Source organism: Lithobates pipiens, unplaced genomic scaffold, assembly GCF_037356315.1.
Source record: "Lithobates pipiens isolate NorthernLeopardFrog02 unplaced genomic scaffold, aLitPip1_a1.2 Scaffold_27, whole genome shotgun sequence".
In the NCBI taxonomy this organism is placed as follows: domain Eukaryota; kingdom Metazoa; phylum Chordata; class Amphibia; order Anura; family Ranidae; genus Lithobates; species Lithobates pipiens.
In genome coordinates this window covers 167,112,048-167,131,361 of record NW_027507788.1, presented here as the reverse complement: position 1 = coordinate 167,131,361, position 19,314 = coordinate 167,112,048, and the positions used below count along the sequence as shown (strand labels likewise).

General features: G+C 44.3%; 1 protein-coding gene across 8 annotated transcripts in view; it reads left to right on the top strand.

Moving 5' to 3' along the window:
• The window catches only part of ARHGAP32 (Rho GTPase activating protein 32), a 445,777-nt gene that overhangs the window by 340,778 nt on the left and 85,685 nt on the right, over positions 1–19,314 (top strand). For all 8 annotated transcript variants that reach the window (XM_077457864.1, XM_077457863.1, XM_077457860.1 and 5 more), the window contains one exon: positions 7,475–7,561. In XM_077457864.1, coding sequence (XP_077313990.1) covers positions 7,475–7,561 — 87 coding nt within the window. The remainder of the gene's footprint in view (positions 1–7,474; positions 7,562–19,314) is intronic.

Below are 19,314 nucleotides of genomic sequence, written 5' to 3'. Positions count from 1 at the left end.
ACTGAAGGACCTATGAATAAATGGTTGTAGAATGAATCGTTTGAGTTTCCATTATTTCTTATGGGGAAATTTGCTTTGATATACAAGCATGTTTCTAGAATGAATTATGCTTGAAATCCAAGGTTTTACTGTATTTGCTTGGGTACAGTCACTGGTGTAATCCATAGGTGTTCATGGTGGGTCAGACATAAAACTAGGGGGAGTTGTTTGTGACGGTCACAGTAACAAATGCGATTCCAATTAGATTCTTCTATCCTCGGTTAGTAATTATGGCCACTGTACACATTGTTTGATGGAAGGAACTTTTTCTGCCCCCATTTCAGTGCTTTTCTGACTGAAGAGGTGCATTAAGGAGAACAACATCTGCAGCTCAGCCTCATTTCACAATTTACTTATTAAGCCATTCTGCCTTTACAGATAGTGAGTACGTGGTGGCGAGTAATGTGTGCCAAGTGTGTTTGAGTACAGATCCAAATGTGAATTGTTCCCCTGAGTGTACAGGCCCAAAATGTAATTGTCGCCCTGTACGGGGCCAAAATGTGATTGTCGCCCTGTACGGGGCCAAAATGTGATTGTCGCCCTGTACGGGGCCAAAATGTGATTGTCGCCCTGTACGGGGCCAAAATGTGATTGTCGCCCTGTACAGGGCCAAAATGTGATTGTCGCCCTGTACGGGGCCAAAATGTTATTGGTCCTCCTGTGTGTACAGCGCCAAAAAGAATTGGTCCTCCTGAATGCATAGGGCCAAAATGTGATTAGTTCTCCAGTGTGTACAGGGTCAAAATTTTATTGTTTCTCTTTCATTTCTATACATCAGTGGCAGCAATCAATTTCTGGTTAGATCTATCCTTTTTGTATTTAGATTGGATGTGGATTTTTGGGAATATACATTGTGGTACGCACATATGCGTTCTCTGTGAGGCATATATGATGGCACCCTCTTTAACTTCATAAATATTATTAGATATTCTGTGGATGTTGTGTTATGGTCTTCTCCTCTGGGTTTTATTTAGAATTCATAGCAGTGCTTTTTCTTGTTTTCCAAACGTTATTCCGAGGATTTGCCCGCTAGTCAGAGGAGACACGTTGCATAAGATGTGGCTTCCTCATTAAGATCAAGGCCGTCCTTCAGGACTCCTTGCACCTGCAGTAATGGAGGCCAGAGGCTTGTCCTTGCTCTGTTGATGACGTGCATTAATATACTGCAGTCTTCCAGCCTTAACTGACCTCCTAAATTAGTAGCCCTAATAATACTCCTAGGCCGTTTTTCCTTATTTCTCAGCTGATGTACAAGCTGAGGAAGGATGTATGTGCAAAATTCTAGAATTAGGGCATGAGCTGACCATACAAGATAAGGTGCATAGAATTGCCAAAGCATTCACTATTTACCCTTTAAGAAAAAAAGAATAAAAGCCGTAACTGGCGCTGTTAGGAAAATACAGGTATAAGACTTTAATTAACATAAATCCAGCAACCCAAGGTCGTCAGGTGATAGACTGGGACATATTCATCTAAAACCGTGTTCTCCAAACTGCGGCCCTTTGCTTGCCTATATCCAGCCCGCTCGGGTACCAGTACTCCCACTGATACGACACACTGACGCCAAAAACGGGGCACCATTTCTCCCTCTAATATCAAAGAGGGGGTACTGTTTAATCCCACTGATGCCAGGCCAATTTTCTTCTGTTTACAGTCCAGCCCTCTTAAAGTCTGAAGGACAGTAAACTGATCATTTGTTTCAAAAGTTTGGACCACCCGATCCTAAAACATAGTCAGTATGGAAAAGAGAAATCCAAATGCATCAGATCGATGTGCATGATCAACTTTGAATACTACTATAATCCAATTACAATTAAGGGTGAGTCACAGAAAGATCACTCTGCAGGCTCCATGCACTGACTTGCAGCTCTCCGTGGCCTGTGTCAAAGCTGAGTGAGCAGCTGAGAGGATCACTTCCAAAAGTCGACTCAGGGGCTAGTAAATGGAGACAGAGTAGTGCCTAAAGCAGTGGGTGTCAACTTGCAAGGGGCAGATGGCCTCAACTGTGGCCCTTGAGAGCTCCAAAGGGCCACGCATTATATTTGGTATATGACAGAAGACTGTCAGAGACTTCATACATACTAGAAGAGACTGCAGATATGCAACAGGGGATTGGTGGGAGACTGCAGATCCATTATAGAAAATAGTGAGAGACTAGGAACAGGCAACTGGAAACTGATAGAGATCTATGCTATTATAGACTATTTTACAAATTAATGCTTTCACTACTGACTGCTGGAGTCTGCAAAGGGCCACATGACAAGTACCAAAAGACCACATGTGGCCTTCGGGCTACTGTTTAGGCACCAGGGGTCTACAGTATGCTCAGGCACTAGTGAGTGGTGATTCTTTCAGGTGATGGGGGAGTATCTACTGTTGCTGTAGACACTACCCTGTTACCCGAAAGAATCTCCATTCACTAGTGCCTAAGCACAGCATAGACACTGTGGTTACACCAGCTGCTGGCAGTTCCTATCCTATTGCCTCAACACTCACCGACCATTGGAATTGATTTTCTCTTGCTTACCCTGCTTTTCTACATGTAACGGAGAGCTGTGGGTCAGTGCCTGGAGCCTCTGAAGTGATCTTTCGGTGACTCTCCTCCAATGTGTACGTGGATTATAGTGGCATTATTCAAAGTTGATCATGCACATTGATCTGTTGCTCCAGATTTTCATTTTTCTTTAGAACCCATATTAGAACTGAGAATATTGTGAATTGGTACTTTTTTTCTGACTTTTTAAAATTTTACTAAACTGTATTTGAGGCATAGAAATTATAAAATTTTTGTTACACAAATTCTTTATTACTTATTTATTTTTGCCATTGACATTTATACTTTATGTGATATTTCAATATGTATTTAAAGAGGAAGTAAACCCTGATAGGTTTACTTCCTCTTTGATTCCCTGCAAAGGTAAAGCATAATGAACTACTATGCATCGCATAGTAGTCCATTATGTGTCACTTACCTGACACAGGAGCCAGCGAAGTCACTGCTGTCCCCTTGTGTACGGAGCCTCCATCTTCTTGGTGGGTCTCGCTGCTCCGGTGCTGTCATTCGACGGAGCCGCGATGACATCACTCCTGCGCATGCGCACGGGAGCCGCCACTCGCGGCATATCGCCGTTAACAGCGGCGCGCTCAGGGCACATGCTCCATAGACAGCAGTTCCTGTCTTTTGGCAAATATCTCCTAAACCGTGTAGGTTTAGGAGATATTTCTTGGACCTACAGGTAAGCCTTAATCTAGGCTTACCTGTAGGTCAAAGTGATTTGTAAGGGTTTACAACCACTTTAACACAGTGAAAGAATCTGATTTTTCATATACGAAAAGTGACTAAATAGGTTGCTTCCTTTTAACCTCCGCCTTAATGCATATGTCCGGGCAAGTTTAAAAAAAAAAAAAAAAAACAAGGCCGAGTTCAGAGGGTGGGGATAAATGGGCAGTACTCAGAACCATCACTGGTGGGTAGTGGGGTCCCCCAGGGTTCTGTGCTGGGACCAATCCTATTTAATTTGTTCATAAACGACCTGGAGGATGGGGTAAACAGTTCAATCTCTGTATTTGTGGACGATACTAAGCTAAGCAGGGCAATAACTTCTCCACAGGATGTGGAAACCTTGCAAAAAGATCTGAACAAATTAATGGGGTGGGGAACTACATGGCAAATGACGTTCAATGTACAAAAATGTAAAATAATGCATTTGGGTGGCAAAAATATGAATGCAATCTATACACTGGGGGGAGAAACTCTGGGGGAATCTAGGATGGAAAAGGACCTTGGTGTCCTAGTAGATCAGGGATATGCAATTAGCGGACTTCCAGCTGTTGCAGAACTACATTTCCCATGAGGCATAGCGAGACTCTGACAGCCACAAGCATAACACCCAGAGGCATGATGGGACTTGGCATGGAGGTCCGCTAATTGCATATCCCTGTAGTAGATGATAAGCTCAGCAATGGCATGCAATGCCAAGCTGCGGCTAACAAAGCAAACAGAATATCAGCATGCATTAAAAAGGGGATCAACTCCAGGGATAAAACGATAATTCTCCCGCTCTACAAGACTCTGGTCCGGCCGCACCTGGAGTATGCTGTCCAGTTCTGGGCACCAGTCCTCAGGAAGGATGTACTGGAACTGGAGTGAGTACAGAGAAGGGCAACAAAGCTAATAAAGGGTCTGGAGGATATTAGTTATGAGGAAAGGTTGCGAACACTGAACTTATTCTCTCTGGAGAAGAGACGCTTGAGAGGGGATATGATTTCAATATACAAATACCGTGCTGGTGACCCCACAATAGGGATAAAACTTTTTCGCAAGACACGTGGCCACTCATTAAAATGAGAAGAAAAGAGGTTTAACCTTAAACTACGTATAAAGTTCTTTACTGTAAGAGCGGCAAGGATGTGGAATTCCTTTCCACAGGCGATGGTCTATGTAAGAACCTATTTAGTACATCTTTGCAATTTGCCCTTGTTTTAGCCCTTTAAAAATACCTGGTAATCTACCAGAAACCCAGGGTGCTCCTAACTTCTCATAACAGTGCCTTTACTGAAATGAAATCTCAACCAAAGTTGTCTGTCCTGCTGGACTACAGAACTGTCTATCAACCTGCCCCTCACTTTCATTTTTCACTTGCATATATATATTTTATTTCCTAGCACAAAATGTTGCCATATTCACGCTCAAGTCTGTCCACACACTGTGTGGGGGAAAAGGCTCTTGAGAGATGTAGTACTGGTGGCGTGCCTATTTTAATAGGAATTGAGCTCCAAAGCAGCTGTTCCTACAGAAATTTTACAATCCTGGTGATGATGTCACAGGGAGCAGTAAAAGTTCCCTTTCTCACTACAGTAACGAGGTAAAAAAAATAAAAATGCAGAGACTTAATGTAGAGTGGGGAGGGGGGGGGGGGGGGTGTGTTTGTGATTACATTTTGGTAATACCTGAACATTACATTTTGACCTGAGCTCTTAAACTTCAAGTGAACCATAATTGCATCAGTGGAGATATTCTGCACGTTTTAGTGCCAATAATGCTGTTGTGATGAAATTATGATGCATGTATAGAAATCTATGTTGTAATACATAAAAGTGAAAATTCTGTTGCCATGTCATAATGCCCATGCTTAAAACCTTCATTGAATGTAATGGATTTGTGCTTAAGACCACTTTCTAAGGAAATTGTGGGGCCTGCTAAGAGAATCTTGCTGGATGCCCCATATTCTGCCAGGAATGTACAATGCTCTATATACATGAGGCAGGGTGGATCTATATTGTGGCTCTGAGCAGTCAGATGATTACTGTACTTCATGTCATAGTCATGTTGACCAGCATGCCCTGTGCTTTATCGATGATTTGGTGGATATTATTGGACATCGCAGTCTGCTTGACAATGCAGCAAAATTACACTTTGCCCCTTGACAGTAAGGGATAGGTAAAGATGGAGATGAGTCACAAATAACCTCTGTGCCACTACAACCATCAATGGCAATCGGCATACTAGGCCTGATAGAACAACTAATTCCTACGGTGGCGGGACGCACACTGATGGGACTCCTACTGGTTTATGCCCGCAAAGACATAGCCCTTAGTTGGCACAAAACAACCCCCCCCCCTCCTCTCTCCCTGTTGAAACAACTCATCAACAATTGTTTACCTCTGTATACATACACCAATAGAGGCTGCCCCATCAAGTATGACAAAGTCTGGTCTAAATGGCTGGCGGATCCCTCCTCTGCTTCTGAGGTCTCTTAGTAGAATCTGCGCAAAATAACTCTCAAGTGGGTGCCAGCTGTACACAATGAGTATATCAGATGTTATGCCATCATGTACCAATGTTAACTGCAGTATCCAGTGACCCAGTGAACTGTGCTGATGTACAAATAACCACAATCTATTCTTTATGCTTGCTGTTTATGTATGACATAACTAAAATGAGGTCCCCGCGGGATCACATTGTTACCATGTAAGACCCATATATATTTAATTGTTTTTTTTTTTGTTTTGTTTTTTGTTCTGCTCATTGAAAATCAATAAAAAGATGGAGATAAGTGGTAATCATGGGAAACTATCAATAAAAAACACGACTAAACTTTTGCTATCCATTGTTGGCTTCAAAGCCATACAGATAGGCACATAATGACTGTTTGATGTTCCTGTTTTCTCTATCATCTGTAATTGTGTAAAACTAATCGCAGACATTAGAGAGATGTGCGAGAACAATACAACTATCTCAAAATGTCTCTTGGAGCGCTCCTGTTTAGGGCAGTGGCGGTTGAAGGCAGCCATAGGTAGACAGTCCTGGTACAAGTGACCGGGTACAGTTTTTCTAACCTGCTGGATCATTTTATTTCCCAAGATCGTTCATTTTGGTTCATCGTTAACAGCCCCATGGGTCTTCTAACCTCGCCCAGTAAAGCCCAAAAAAAAAGCCTAGACTGAGAAGTTGCCATGAAAGGTCTCTGGTGGAAACCTTGAATGACATTGACACTGCAGCTCTCTAGAAATGAGTTACTGTTACTTGGTTGAAAAAAAATGTCCCAATGCAGAACTTGCAAGAAGAAGACTTTTTATAACTCACCTGCCCCACTGCTGATCTTCACTACTTCTTCTTTCAGAGCAGCAGCCTGCCCACATCTAACACAATTTTAGATGTGCCAAATACCTGGTCCCCTACTGTACACTGTAGCTGCTCCTGCATATGTCGCTAAAGGACTCCATAGTGGCATATGGGCCAGTGTAAAGTACCATGGTACATGTTTGGGGGAGTGGATGGTGGGAATGGTGAGTATAAGACCTATTCTTTTGCAGGTTCTGCTCGGTGGCGTTGTTTTAAATCTATAACAGTTTATGAAAAAGACCATTAAGCAAACTGCCTTTTTAAGCTTTCATCATTACTGTGAGCCCCCATCACCACAGTGCTTCCAGTGATGGCATTGCCTCTCATTTAGCTGGCTCTATATGGGTCTAAGTGCAGCAAGTTTGAGTTATGTCAATGGCCTGTTTGTCATGTAGTGTTGGATTCTGGTGGAGAGTTTAATAGAGCGCACAGTATGTGATGAGACCGTTCTTCTCTCTCTCTGGCATGTTAAGACAGAGCCACGGAGATGTCACTTCTACTTCTTCTGATGTCTTCATGTATACAGTAATGCTGAATAAACAGCTGATGAAATATGAAATATAAGACCAAATCCCCCCGGGGATGTGCAGCTTCATTTACTGCATTCATTTAAAAGTCACACATTTTTACACTGTTCTACAATTGTACATTTTGCAATGCATCATAAATGTGTGCCGCTAATTAATAAACGACATGCTGTTACCTAGTTCTCAGTGTTTATAACTATATATTTATGAGTAATTTCATGTTCTGGTTCTATTAGTGGTGTTATATTCTGCCGGGTTTTTCACAGTATTATTTTGTCTACAGCTCACACTAACCGAGGAGCAGAATGAAGTGAGCAGAAACGGCTGTGAGTCGAAGGAGCTGGTCTTCCTGGTGCAGGTGGCGTGTCAGGTACATATTACATCACTACCTCTTCCTTTCCTTGTGGGACTGCTCTTACCTGTTATAGCTGGGACCATCAACAGTGGAGTGCTGATTATTCCTGATAATTATTATTGGTTTACTTTGACATTGTGTGACCTTCTAAAATCTTATGAAAATTTTCTTGAGTTGTAAAAAAAACAAAAAAAAAGGACCGGAAGGCATGACGTTGTCTGCTAGAGGTACTGGTGTGGCTGCTAATAGAACTTATTTTTGTTATTTCTCAACTTCTAGGCTCCGCTGTCCAGCAAAAGGGGTAGTTAGAGGGTTAAGACAACCCATTTAGCATATATAGGAGTGCTTACAATGGTCACATTTTTATTAATTTATTTAAAATAAATTAATAAGTAAAAAAAAAATGGTGAAAAACAGTTGCTCCCTAGAATTCAACTTTATTCATTTTTTTTTTCATTCAAGTCCAACTAAATTTGCTAGTGCGTCTTATTGCTACCCTCTCCCCAGATTATCAATGCTGCTATCCAAATTTGTCTCCATTCCTCCTCCTCCATCCAGAGTATAGACACCCAGACTGTCGGTGTATTATTTATTTATTTCAGGTATTCCGGTACTTATATAGCGCCGTCAATTTATGCAGAGCTTTACATATGTATTGTACATTCACATTAGTCCCTACCCTCAAGGAGCTTACAATCTAAGGTCCCTAACGCACATTCATACATACTAGGGACAATTTAGACAGGATCCAATTAACCTACCAGCATGTCTTTGGAGTATGGGAGGAAACTGGAGTACCCAGAAGAAACCCGCACAGGGAGAACATGCAAATTCCAGGCAGGTAGTGTCATGGTTGGGATTCGAACCAGCGAACCACACTAAATGCGGTGTGAATTCACAGCAAGCTTGCTGCGGATTCTGCACTGCATCAAAATTGCAACCCGTTTATACGAACTGATTGTGGAGTGTATATTAAATTGAATACACCTCGAAATCAGTTTGCAAAGCGCACTTTCATTTGCAGAAGCCAATGTGATCTGATTATGGTGCGGACATAAAATGTTTTGGTGGGAATGCAGTCCGATTTGAGCCATACAAATCCATGGCTCAAATCACACCCCAGAGACAACGCATGTAATTTGCACAGGAATGCGCTGCGATTCCTGTGCTAATTACATACAGTGTCCCACACCGCATCAGTGTGAACCTGGGCTATAGCCTCGTACACATTACTAGTGACAGATAGTAATGGTCGGGGCCACTGTACTAACAATGCAATATTGATACAGCAATCTTCCATGCTGTTCTATTGTGTTCTGATGGGGACAGCCCCCTGCCAGAACACTCTGGTCAGTGCTCTCGGGCATTGCCTAGGAACGCTGATCGGGAGCCATTTGACAAACTTTTCTCTGTCATGACCCTTTTGGTAGAAGCCGGCCTAACCGTTTCTGTCGGACTGGCTGCAGTGCACACGGGTTGAATGTCGGCAGGTTTCTATTGAACCGGCTGATGGCGCCCAAGATTTGGTCCATATGTTATAGTCTTTAGACAGGAAGTCCTTACTGGCTGGATCACCAGGAAGAAAAAAAGAAGAAAAAAAATGAATGCAGCCACCACATTTAAGGATTGGTAAGCTGCAATATATTACATTTTAGTTTTTTGGGTTTCTTACCAGTACAATTCCTCCCCTCTCCAGCAGGTTATACTCACTTTTCTTTGCTCTTGTGCCTCTCCATTTGGTCCTTGGGACCAGAAAAAAGAAATCCCCTGTGTAAAGCCAAGGTTTTGGAGCATTCAGAAGGCTGTGGACTTCTTCCTAGCCCTCCTCCTGTGATGGCACTGGCCCATTATAATGCCACCATCATATGAAATAAGGGGGAGCGAGTCGCAAGGACAGGTGATTCCATGTTTCCTGGGGGGAGAGGGATCAATGTTCCCATGGGCAGAGCAAAGACTCCCTTAGGTCTCATGTACACTGAGCGTTTGCCCAGCTCCTCTGAACACCTTTGTTCTTGACAGGAATAAAGCAAAAACGTGCCTAAAGCTATGTTTTGCACATGTGTTGAGTGTGTCAGGCGTGTCAGGCACTTATTTATTCTGGCTATTGGAATGAATGAATTCCCAAATGCTAAATGCACCCAGTGTTTGCAGGTATTTAGGAGCTTCAAGTTTTTTCTGCTCAAACGCTCCTCTCCTCAAGTGATTTTTTTTGTTTTGTTTTGCTTTTTGTTTTGTTTTTCAGCCTCTAAACGCTCCTCGTCTACACCTTTGTTTGTATGGCCACAAAGAGGGGCGTTAAGAGGCTGGGGGGGGGGGGGGGGGGCGATGACACCCGTGGAAGCAGCATTTTTTACTTCCTGTATGCATGAGTTCTAAGAATTTGTACACATGGGATTCTTCTATAGTGGGAAACCATTACATTGTTATATATGCATTGATTGAAGGTGCAAGAATTAAACGCCAGGGAATATATTTGTATTGTTTTCTACAACCTCAGTACTTAAATCTGACTTCTACAATCACAGAACGATTGCATGCTATAAAGCCATTTTTAAGTCACTAATTACAGAGTGATCATAAGACAAAATGTATCAAAATGAATGTAACAGTCTCCATTCTCTGTGCGTTTTGGGAAAGAGAGGTCAGTAAATCATGGTGGAAAAGACATTTAAACACTGGGGATTCCTTTCATGGTGAGGTGTGACAAAAATCCCTCCAAACACCACCCTGAATTCATCATTGTGTACAAAGAACATCCCTACATAACCTATTGAGTAAAGTCAATAACCCACTGACAGAGCAGTCTGCTTCCGTCACATTTTTAAAGCGGTTCCTCAGTCTTAACAAAAACCTAAAAATAAAAGAAAAATAAATAAATAAAAATACTGTAGCCGCTGTTAAGAAAAAAAAAAAGACACTTACCTGTCCAAGGATCCAGTGCCATCCCCACCTGGGGCGTTTCTTCGCTAGCCTTGGGGCCCCCATCACTGACATGTTTAAAGTGTTAATAAACCCACAACAGTAAAATCACTCTATGTATTCAGTATGCATGCTTGTTATGCTCACTGTGGAACCTAAGGGGTTAATCCTCTGCATTGTGTATAAAAGCTGTTTGATCCTGTCTTATCTGATCCTCCCCTTCTTCCACAGTCCCCAAACCATCTCTTGATAGAACAGAGCCTTGGGGCAAGCTGCACAGTTTTTTGTGTGTATTGCTTGAGGGGATTTTTTTTTCTTGGGAGAGTACATGTGAACAGCACAGGGCAAATCAGCACTGTCCAGACAGAGGGTCAGGGGTCCTGCAGCCTCATAGGACAATCATGGGAGAATGAAAACGCCTCCTACAAGCTTTAACCAGACACTGATAGAAGTCACAAGACTGCTCTAACTGCTGATGAATAAAGGTATTTAGCAGTTTATATTTACTATAACACTATTGCATTTCCATGTTCTATGTACTGTGGGAGACCAGATATAGTGAATGCAGGGTCCTGGGTTTAGTGACACTTTAATATAGGAAGTCGGCTGTGATTTGCTTTCAGCCTCACAGCTGGCTTCCCAATGCGCAGTTGCGCTGTGCTTTGTGAATGGACAACTTTCTAGGAGGGGGGGGGGGAGGATTTACTCTCCGATTGCATATACCTGCTAGAATTGGGTACCAGATTTAGAGAAACTTCCTGAAATGGCTGTTAATGCAAAAGACTAAAGCCTCGTACACACAATCGGATTTTCGGCAGGGAATTGTGTGATGACAGACTAAAATCCGACCGTTCGTACACTCAATCAGACTAATGTTGGATGGCAGGCTAGTAAATTTTCAGCGGACAGCAGTCTGTTGTTAGATTTTCCTATCGTCTGTGCACAAGTCCATCACACAAAAGTTGAAAGTACAAACACGCATGCTCAGAATGAATGCTTACCAAACACAACATTAGCAGAAGGGTGGCGCCCCTCATTGTACGTCACTACGTTCGTGTTTGTTGCACAACAATTGTGTACCCTTTGTATGCAAGACAAGTTCCTGGCACACATCCTTCAGACAAAAGTCTGACGCTTTGTTGGCCAATAGTCTGATCGTGTGTACGAGGCTTTAGGCCTCATGCGCACTGGACGCTATAATAACATTCTAAAAACGCCAGCAGCTTTGCAGTGAGTTTTTCAGCATTTTTTCAATAGCATTTTTAAGCTTTTTTTTTTTTTGTTTTAAATCAATGATATCAAAAGCATTAAAAGCCAGTGAGCTGCGTTTTTTGAGCGTTTATTGGCGTTTATCTGCATTTTTTGACGTTTGAGCATTTTTACAGCTGAAAAACTCCTCTTGGAACCCACTAGTTTTGGGGATTTTTTTACAGCCAAAAAATGCCGCTGCCAAAAACAATTGATAACAGCCTATGTGTGCATGGACACATAGGATAACATGTTGGGGAGTTTATTGACTGTAGAAAAAAAAAACATCTGAAGCCAAAAACAGCAGCTTTAAAAACAAACAATGCATGAGGCCTCAAGCACACTGAAGGTTATAAGAAAAGCCAGTAACGTTAGCTGTAGAGTGAGCTTTTCAGCTTTTCAGCGTTTTTGCACTGGCGTTTTTCAGCATTTTTTTTAGCTGAAGCTTTTTTTTTTTTTTTTTTTTTTTTTTTAGCAAAGCTATATTCCCATCAGTGGCGGAATTATCACGGTCGCACCAGTCGCATTTGCGACTGGGCCCTTGAGTTCCGCCACTGTGGGGGGGCCCGCTGCCGCCCCGGGAGATAGTAATTAACACGGAGTCCCGGTAAGCTCCGCCCACCCTTTCCAGCTGCTCCGCCCATCCTCCCCTCCCATCCTCTGCTCCAGCACCACGGGGACAGTCCCCGTCCGCTTCGCCCATCCTCTCTGCCCGCACAGTCTCCGCCCATCTTCTCTTCTCCGGCCACACCTTCACTCACAGTCTCCGCCCATCTTCTCTTCTCCGGCCACACCTTCACTCACAGTCCCCGCCCATCTTCTCTTCTCCGGCCACACCTACACTCACAGTCTCCGCCCATCTTCTCTTCTCCGGCCACACCTTCACTCACAGGCTCTGCCCAGCCTCTCTGCTCGCCCAAGCAAGACCGAGCAAGGAGGAGGAACGAAGTGATCTGCAAGTGAGTGGCACCATCACTTAATAACAACACTGCCACTGATACCCCCTCCACACCACTACTGCCCCCGATACCCCCTCCACACCACTACTGCCACCGATACCCCCTCCACACCACTACTGCCACCGATACCCCTCCACACCACTACTGCCACTGATACCCCTCCACACTACTACTGCCACCGATACCCCCTCCACACCACTACTGCCACCGATACCCCTCCACACCACTACTGCCACCGATACCCCTCCACACCACTACTGCCACCGATACCCCTCCACACCACTACTGCCACCGATACCCCCCGCACCACCACTGCTGCCACTGATACCCCCCGCACCACCACTGCTGCCACTGATACCCCCCGGACCACCACTGCTGCCACTGATACCCCCCGGACCACCACTGCTGCCACTGATACCCCCTCCACTGCTGCCACTGATACCCCCCGCACCACCACTGCTGCCACTGATACCCCCGGACCACCACTGCTGCCACTGATACCCCCCGCACCCCCACTGCTGCCACTGATACCCCCCGGACCACCACTGCTGCACTGATACCCCCTCCACTGCTGCCACTGATACCCCCACACCACCACTACTGCCACTGATAGCCCCACACCACCACTGCTGCCACTGATACCCCCCCACACACCACCACCACTGCCATGATACCCCCCACACCACCACTGATACCCCCACACACCACCACAACTGCCACCGATACCCCCCACACCACCACAACTGCCACTGATACCCCCACACACCACCACAACTGCCAATGATACCCCCACACACCACCACAACTGCCACTGATTCCCTGTCCCCCCCACCACCACCACTAATACCCCCCAAACCACCACAACCACTGATCCACCCCATGATGACCACTACTGTCACTGATCCACCCCACCATGACCGCTGCTGCCACTGATCCCATCCTGCAACCACCATCCTTGCCACTGATACCATTCCCCTCCCCACCACTCATCCCATCCCACCCCCCCAACGACCACCCTCACCACAGATCCCATCCTCCCACCACCACTGCCACTCATCCCATTCCATCCCCCTCCACCCCCCCAACCATCACCCTTTCCACTGATCTCATTCCCACCTCCACATCTGCCATTCAACCCCCCTATCACTGATCCCACCCCCCAACCACAACCCTTTGCCACTGATCCCACCCCCCCTCACCACTGACACTCATCCCATTCCCCCACCACCACCGCTACTACTGATCCCATCCCCACCAAACCACCACCGCTGCCACTGATTCCATCCTCCCCACCTCTGCCACTCATCCCATCCCCCACCACGGATGCCACTCATCCTATCCCTCCTCAACTACCACTGCTGTCAATAATCCCACTACCACCACTGCCACTCATCCCAGGGGCGTAACTACAGGGGTCACAATTGCCCATGAACACCTGGATGGGGGCAGGGGGCATTTAGAGGAACAAATCCCCTCAATTTTTCTACTGTGGCCACTAAAAGTCTGCTTCTCCTCCTGTCTCTCTGATGGGCATTAAGTGACTGCAGGAGGAAAATGGAGGGGATTTGTTCCCCCTGCTATCCAGGTCCTGCTACCCCTGGGATCAGTGGGAAGAGCCCTGGCTGGAGGTCAGGGGGGCCCTCCATGGTTTCTTGCACCGGGGCCCTGGAGGTTCTAGTTACGCCACTGATTCCCATGCAAGCTTATGGCTCAAAAACGCTGATAAACGCCAAATAGCCACGTTTTTTTTGCATCTTTAAGCTGTTTTTTTCAAGAGTTAGACCTGTTTTACAGCTGAAAAACTCCTCTCACAGCCACTAGTTCTGGGGATTTTTTTCCAGCCAGAAAACTGCTAACAGCCTATGTGTGCATGGACACATAGGATAACATGATGGGGAGTTTATTGGCTGCAGAAAAAGCCGTCTGAAGCCAAAAACAGATGCTGTAAAAACATCCAGTGTGCCTGAGGCCTAAACATTGCAGCAAATTGGCCAAAATGAACCATATACTCCGAGATTTTGTCGTTTCTGAACAGCTGTAGAATATGCAGCTTCTTTGATTAAATTTTAAAGCAATCACAGTCTCATCATAGATTTAGCATGACAATATAACACACTGGAAGTTTGGGGTCCTGTGATATCCGGGGTAGAGATTAGTGAATCGGTTTGCAGATTGGGTTTTTCTTTTATCTTCGGGAACTATGACAGTTGTTCTGAACATGTTCATACAGATTTGTGGAGAGAATAATAGCAGTCACTAATCCAGACATTCAGTGATGATGAATTTCATGGCTGCGTACAGAGCGGACCTCCACATATACACATTTGGGTGAATTAATTATTTTTTTTATTTGCCTAAAAGAGATGAGATTTGCCAGATTTATCCGATACACAAAGCAATTTGCTCATCTCTAGGGCCGAGGCCCAGTTCTGGTAGAACATATGCATAGTATAAATTATGTGAGAGAGCACAGAAGGGATGGATCTAATCCCAGAAGGATGGCAGTTCCTGCAGCTGTGCTGTATTATTGGCTGCGATTCTCACTACTTGATCTGTTTTTCTTTCACAAAATGACTGCATGTTATAAATAATGATGCAGAAAACAGGTGCAGTCACTAACTGCGGGCCCAGTTGTCCTTTGTGAACATTCATTGTTTGACTTGCATAGTATTATTTTAGGTGGAAATGAATGTTTATTGTGTACCACATAAAGCCCAGAGGAATAAACCAGTAAAGTGCCTACAAGAATTGTTTGTGTTGCTTTCTGACAATCTCACTGGATGCATGGACAATACAGACAGTTTGCCTTTTTCCACAATTAGCCCCTGGTATTCATAAATGTGGCGCAGGTTGTGGGGCAATGAGGATTGGGGCCCCTTTCATCACTGTGATGTATTCCGAATCTGCAGTAATGGGCTACAAGATGGTAAATTTTTAACCATAACTCCAACATTGAATTATGACAGTGATTCAGTGCTGGCAGAATCTAGGTCAGCTTGTTTGGCACCATCATTAGACCACAGTTTATATTCAGCTGTGTGCACAAGGTATGTTCTCTGGGTGGTAATTTCACTTGCAGGTGGTGCTCGGCGATGCCATGTGTATTGCTGCTACTGTGCTGAGAAATGGGAGGAAATCTATAACAGATGTGTGTAGTTGGAATTCTGATTAGATGATAGAGATGTGATGATGGCTGATTCCCTTTGGCACGCTGTGCAGCATGTGCTGTAATAGGCTGCGTGTATGGATACCCCTATTCTTTGGTGATTGCTGTGCACAGTGAATGGGCACCTGTGGTCTGGGTTTGGGAAAAAATTGTGCCCAAAGTTATTTACTAGAGTCCAGAATTTGTACAAAAATTGTGTACATTTTCACTTCCGTTATCCAGTCATATGAGAATCAAATCCCTGTTCACTTTGAATACTGATTTTTTGCAGATGTTTTTTCCACATGACTAGATAATTTACATTAATTGTCACACACGTTTTTTTTATTTTGAATGAAGATCAGGGCAACAGGGGGCGCCCTTGTGCAGACCTTCCATACTACATGTTAGTGTGGTAGACATATGATAGATTGGCTGCTCGGGGGATTGATTCACCTTGAAGGCTTTTAGCTGTGTCTTTATTGCCTGTTTTAGTAAATGTTTATGGCCTAAAGAAAATCAATCATAATCTATTTTATGGCTGCATTGTCTAGGCAGAACCCAGCAGCCTTGTGGTGGTAGATGTAACCCTGACCTGTGCCGGTTACCCAGAATCTGATAATGTTTCCTCTGGCAGACAGTCAGAGCCCATCCGTTTCTCCATTCCTGGACCGCATTTAATAACGTGTCAGAAATAAGTGCTGCCTGTGTTGCCCCATTTACACAAACAAGTTTCCTTTTTTCAGATTTTCACAGGAAAGATGAGTGAAAACTTTAAGAGCTTGTTTACACTTGTGGTTGGGGGGGGTAGTAAAAACGGGCAGTTAAGCTGTGCCCCCTCCATAAAGCAGATAAAAGACACGAGTACTCACCTTCGTTGCAATGATGGGACACCCATGAGATCCATTGCTGACTTGTTCTCCCCCCAGACATTCCTACACCCTGGTAGCATGTACATGGACATCCCTACACCCTGGCAGCATGTACATGGACATCCCTACACCCTGGCAGCGTGTACATGGACATCCCTACACCCTGGCAGGAATGTAAACTGAGCTGTACATGCAGCACTTTATTATGTCAGTCTTCCTTTGCTGGTTCCCCGTTTACTATTTTTGTCCCAAGTGGCAGTGTCCATCAATCTTGCCAACCTACCAGATTGAAATTTAGTGACATGACACCTAAAATTTACTGGCACAGCCAAGTTTTTACTGGCTTTTCCAAATGTTACAAAATTACAGTTTTAAGTGCAAATTTTAGTATATGGGCTACAAACAAGTACAATGTGCAATTAGCAATATAATTATAGCAAATTATTAAGGCAAAAAACATATTTCCTTTTTTATTTTCAATATAGTAAGTAGGTATCATAGGGACAGGACTCAGGAGGGCAAGAAATTAGAATGGGTAGGCACACACACACATGAAATTGATTCTCACAGTGACACTGACAGCAGTGTGCAGCAACACAGATGATGATGACACCTCCCCGACATGTTCCCTCCTGAGTCACAGTGACCGTCTCTCTCCATGTCAGGTAGGTCACCCCAGTCCAAACAGCACTGACAGTCCAACTGCCGACTGGACTTGCTCCCGCAGACCCTCACACCCGGCTCCATCTGGCTCCCTTGCACCACAACATCACACCTCTCCCCCTGACCCATCGGCGGCGCCCGAACACACGATAGCAGGCACTCAGATTTTCTCGGCCGGCACCAGACCAGAACTGTGCATGCGCAATTCCGAGCCGAGCGTCACAGCCATATTTTTTTACTGCCAAACTTTTCCTGCCACTGGCATTTACTGGCAGGAGAAAAGTGCCAGTTTTTTACTGGTGTCCATGCAGTGTTACACTTCAATAATATTTTGGGTATAGACACTGATGGATTCAAAGCACACCTGTTTTCTCCTGACTGGTTGATTTACTTAAACCAGAGAGTGCAAAATCTGGTGCAGCTCTGCAAAGGAAAGCAATCACTCTGCGCCAGTCTTTATGAAATCCAGGGATTGTGTGTATGTGTGTCTAGAATTCTGAGTGTGACTAAGGCCCCTTTCACACTTGTACGATTTGTCCTGCGACTTGGGACTGCAAAGTCGCATGATGACAAGTTGTTCCCCATGATATCCAATGACAACCATTCATATTAGTAAGACTTCAAGTCGTGCCAACTCCAAAGTAGTCCCTGCACTACTTTGGTCCGGCTTTGATGCGACTTACACAGGCATGCCCTGAAATTGTGGCCGCAGAATCGCACAAGTGTGAAAGGGGCTTTGGGCTTCATTTACACTGCTGCTGTTAAACGGACATTTAGGAGCATTTTTTTCAACTGGTCCTGAACTCTCCTATGTTATCTTATCTGTCCATGTACACAGGGTCATTTACAGTCGTTTCTTGGCAGTTAAGTTTAGTCTTTTTTTTTTTTTTTTGGAGGGCAAAAAATTGGTTCAGAAGCTGAGTTTAGAGGCATTTCAAGCGCCAAACGGTTCTAAACGTGGTAACTCACGTTTAGCCGCATTTCGTTTACAGGCGTTTTTCATTTTTGGCTATTTTGAAAAAAATTAAAAATATTTTAAACGCAAACGCAGCAAAACGCGGCAAGTAAACGCAGCAAAACAGACGTTTCAAGCGTGGGTTACTATCTGTCAAGTTAAATCGTTCAGGAGAGGATGTAAAAATGTCCTGTGCACATGAAACCTTAGAATAGGGATCAGATCACATGTTTATGGCAGATTACTGCAGAAAACCATGTAATGCCAAGGGGTTCACATACTTTTATGCCACTGTAGATCCACAATCAGATACACTGTTGGTAAATTCTTACTTCTGGTGTTGAATACCATTAAAATGCTGTGTGTGTAGCTACTAGACATACAGTGGGTATTGAAAAGAATCACCCCTCTTTAAAATAATCACATTTTATTGCTTTGCAGCCTGAAATGAAGAGACGTGGTTCTTGTTTTACCAAGCTGTTTTTACTCCAAGTGAAAGATATAACGCCAACATGTCATAAAAATAAAAGAAACTCAAAAACAGAATCCCTAAGTTGGAAAAAGGATCACCTCCTAAAAATGACTTGTAAACTCAACACTGAGAACTAAGTGATCGAACACCGCCAATCGCTTGGTTTTCAGAGTCCGAGAGCTGTAGACTGTCAGTCACAGCTCTCTGCTCTTCGCCAGCACACCATGGATCAACAATTACCATCCAAAGGTTTCTTTTATTGAGAGAGATCACATCACAGAGATAAGTGCAACATTTTGGAGCCACGCAGGGCCCCTACACATGCCTGACAAAGGGGCCCTTTGCGGCTCCGAAACGTTGCACTTATCTCTGTTATGTGACGTTATGTGATCTCTCTCAATAAAAGAAACCTTTGGATGGTAATTGTTGATCCTATGGTGTGCTGGCGAATATGTACACTTTCTACTTTAAACACTTGCCGCACGCCGATGTACATCCCTATTTTGGGGACGGATATCGTTGTTATGGCAGCAGC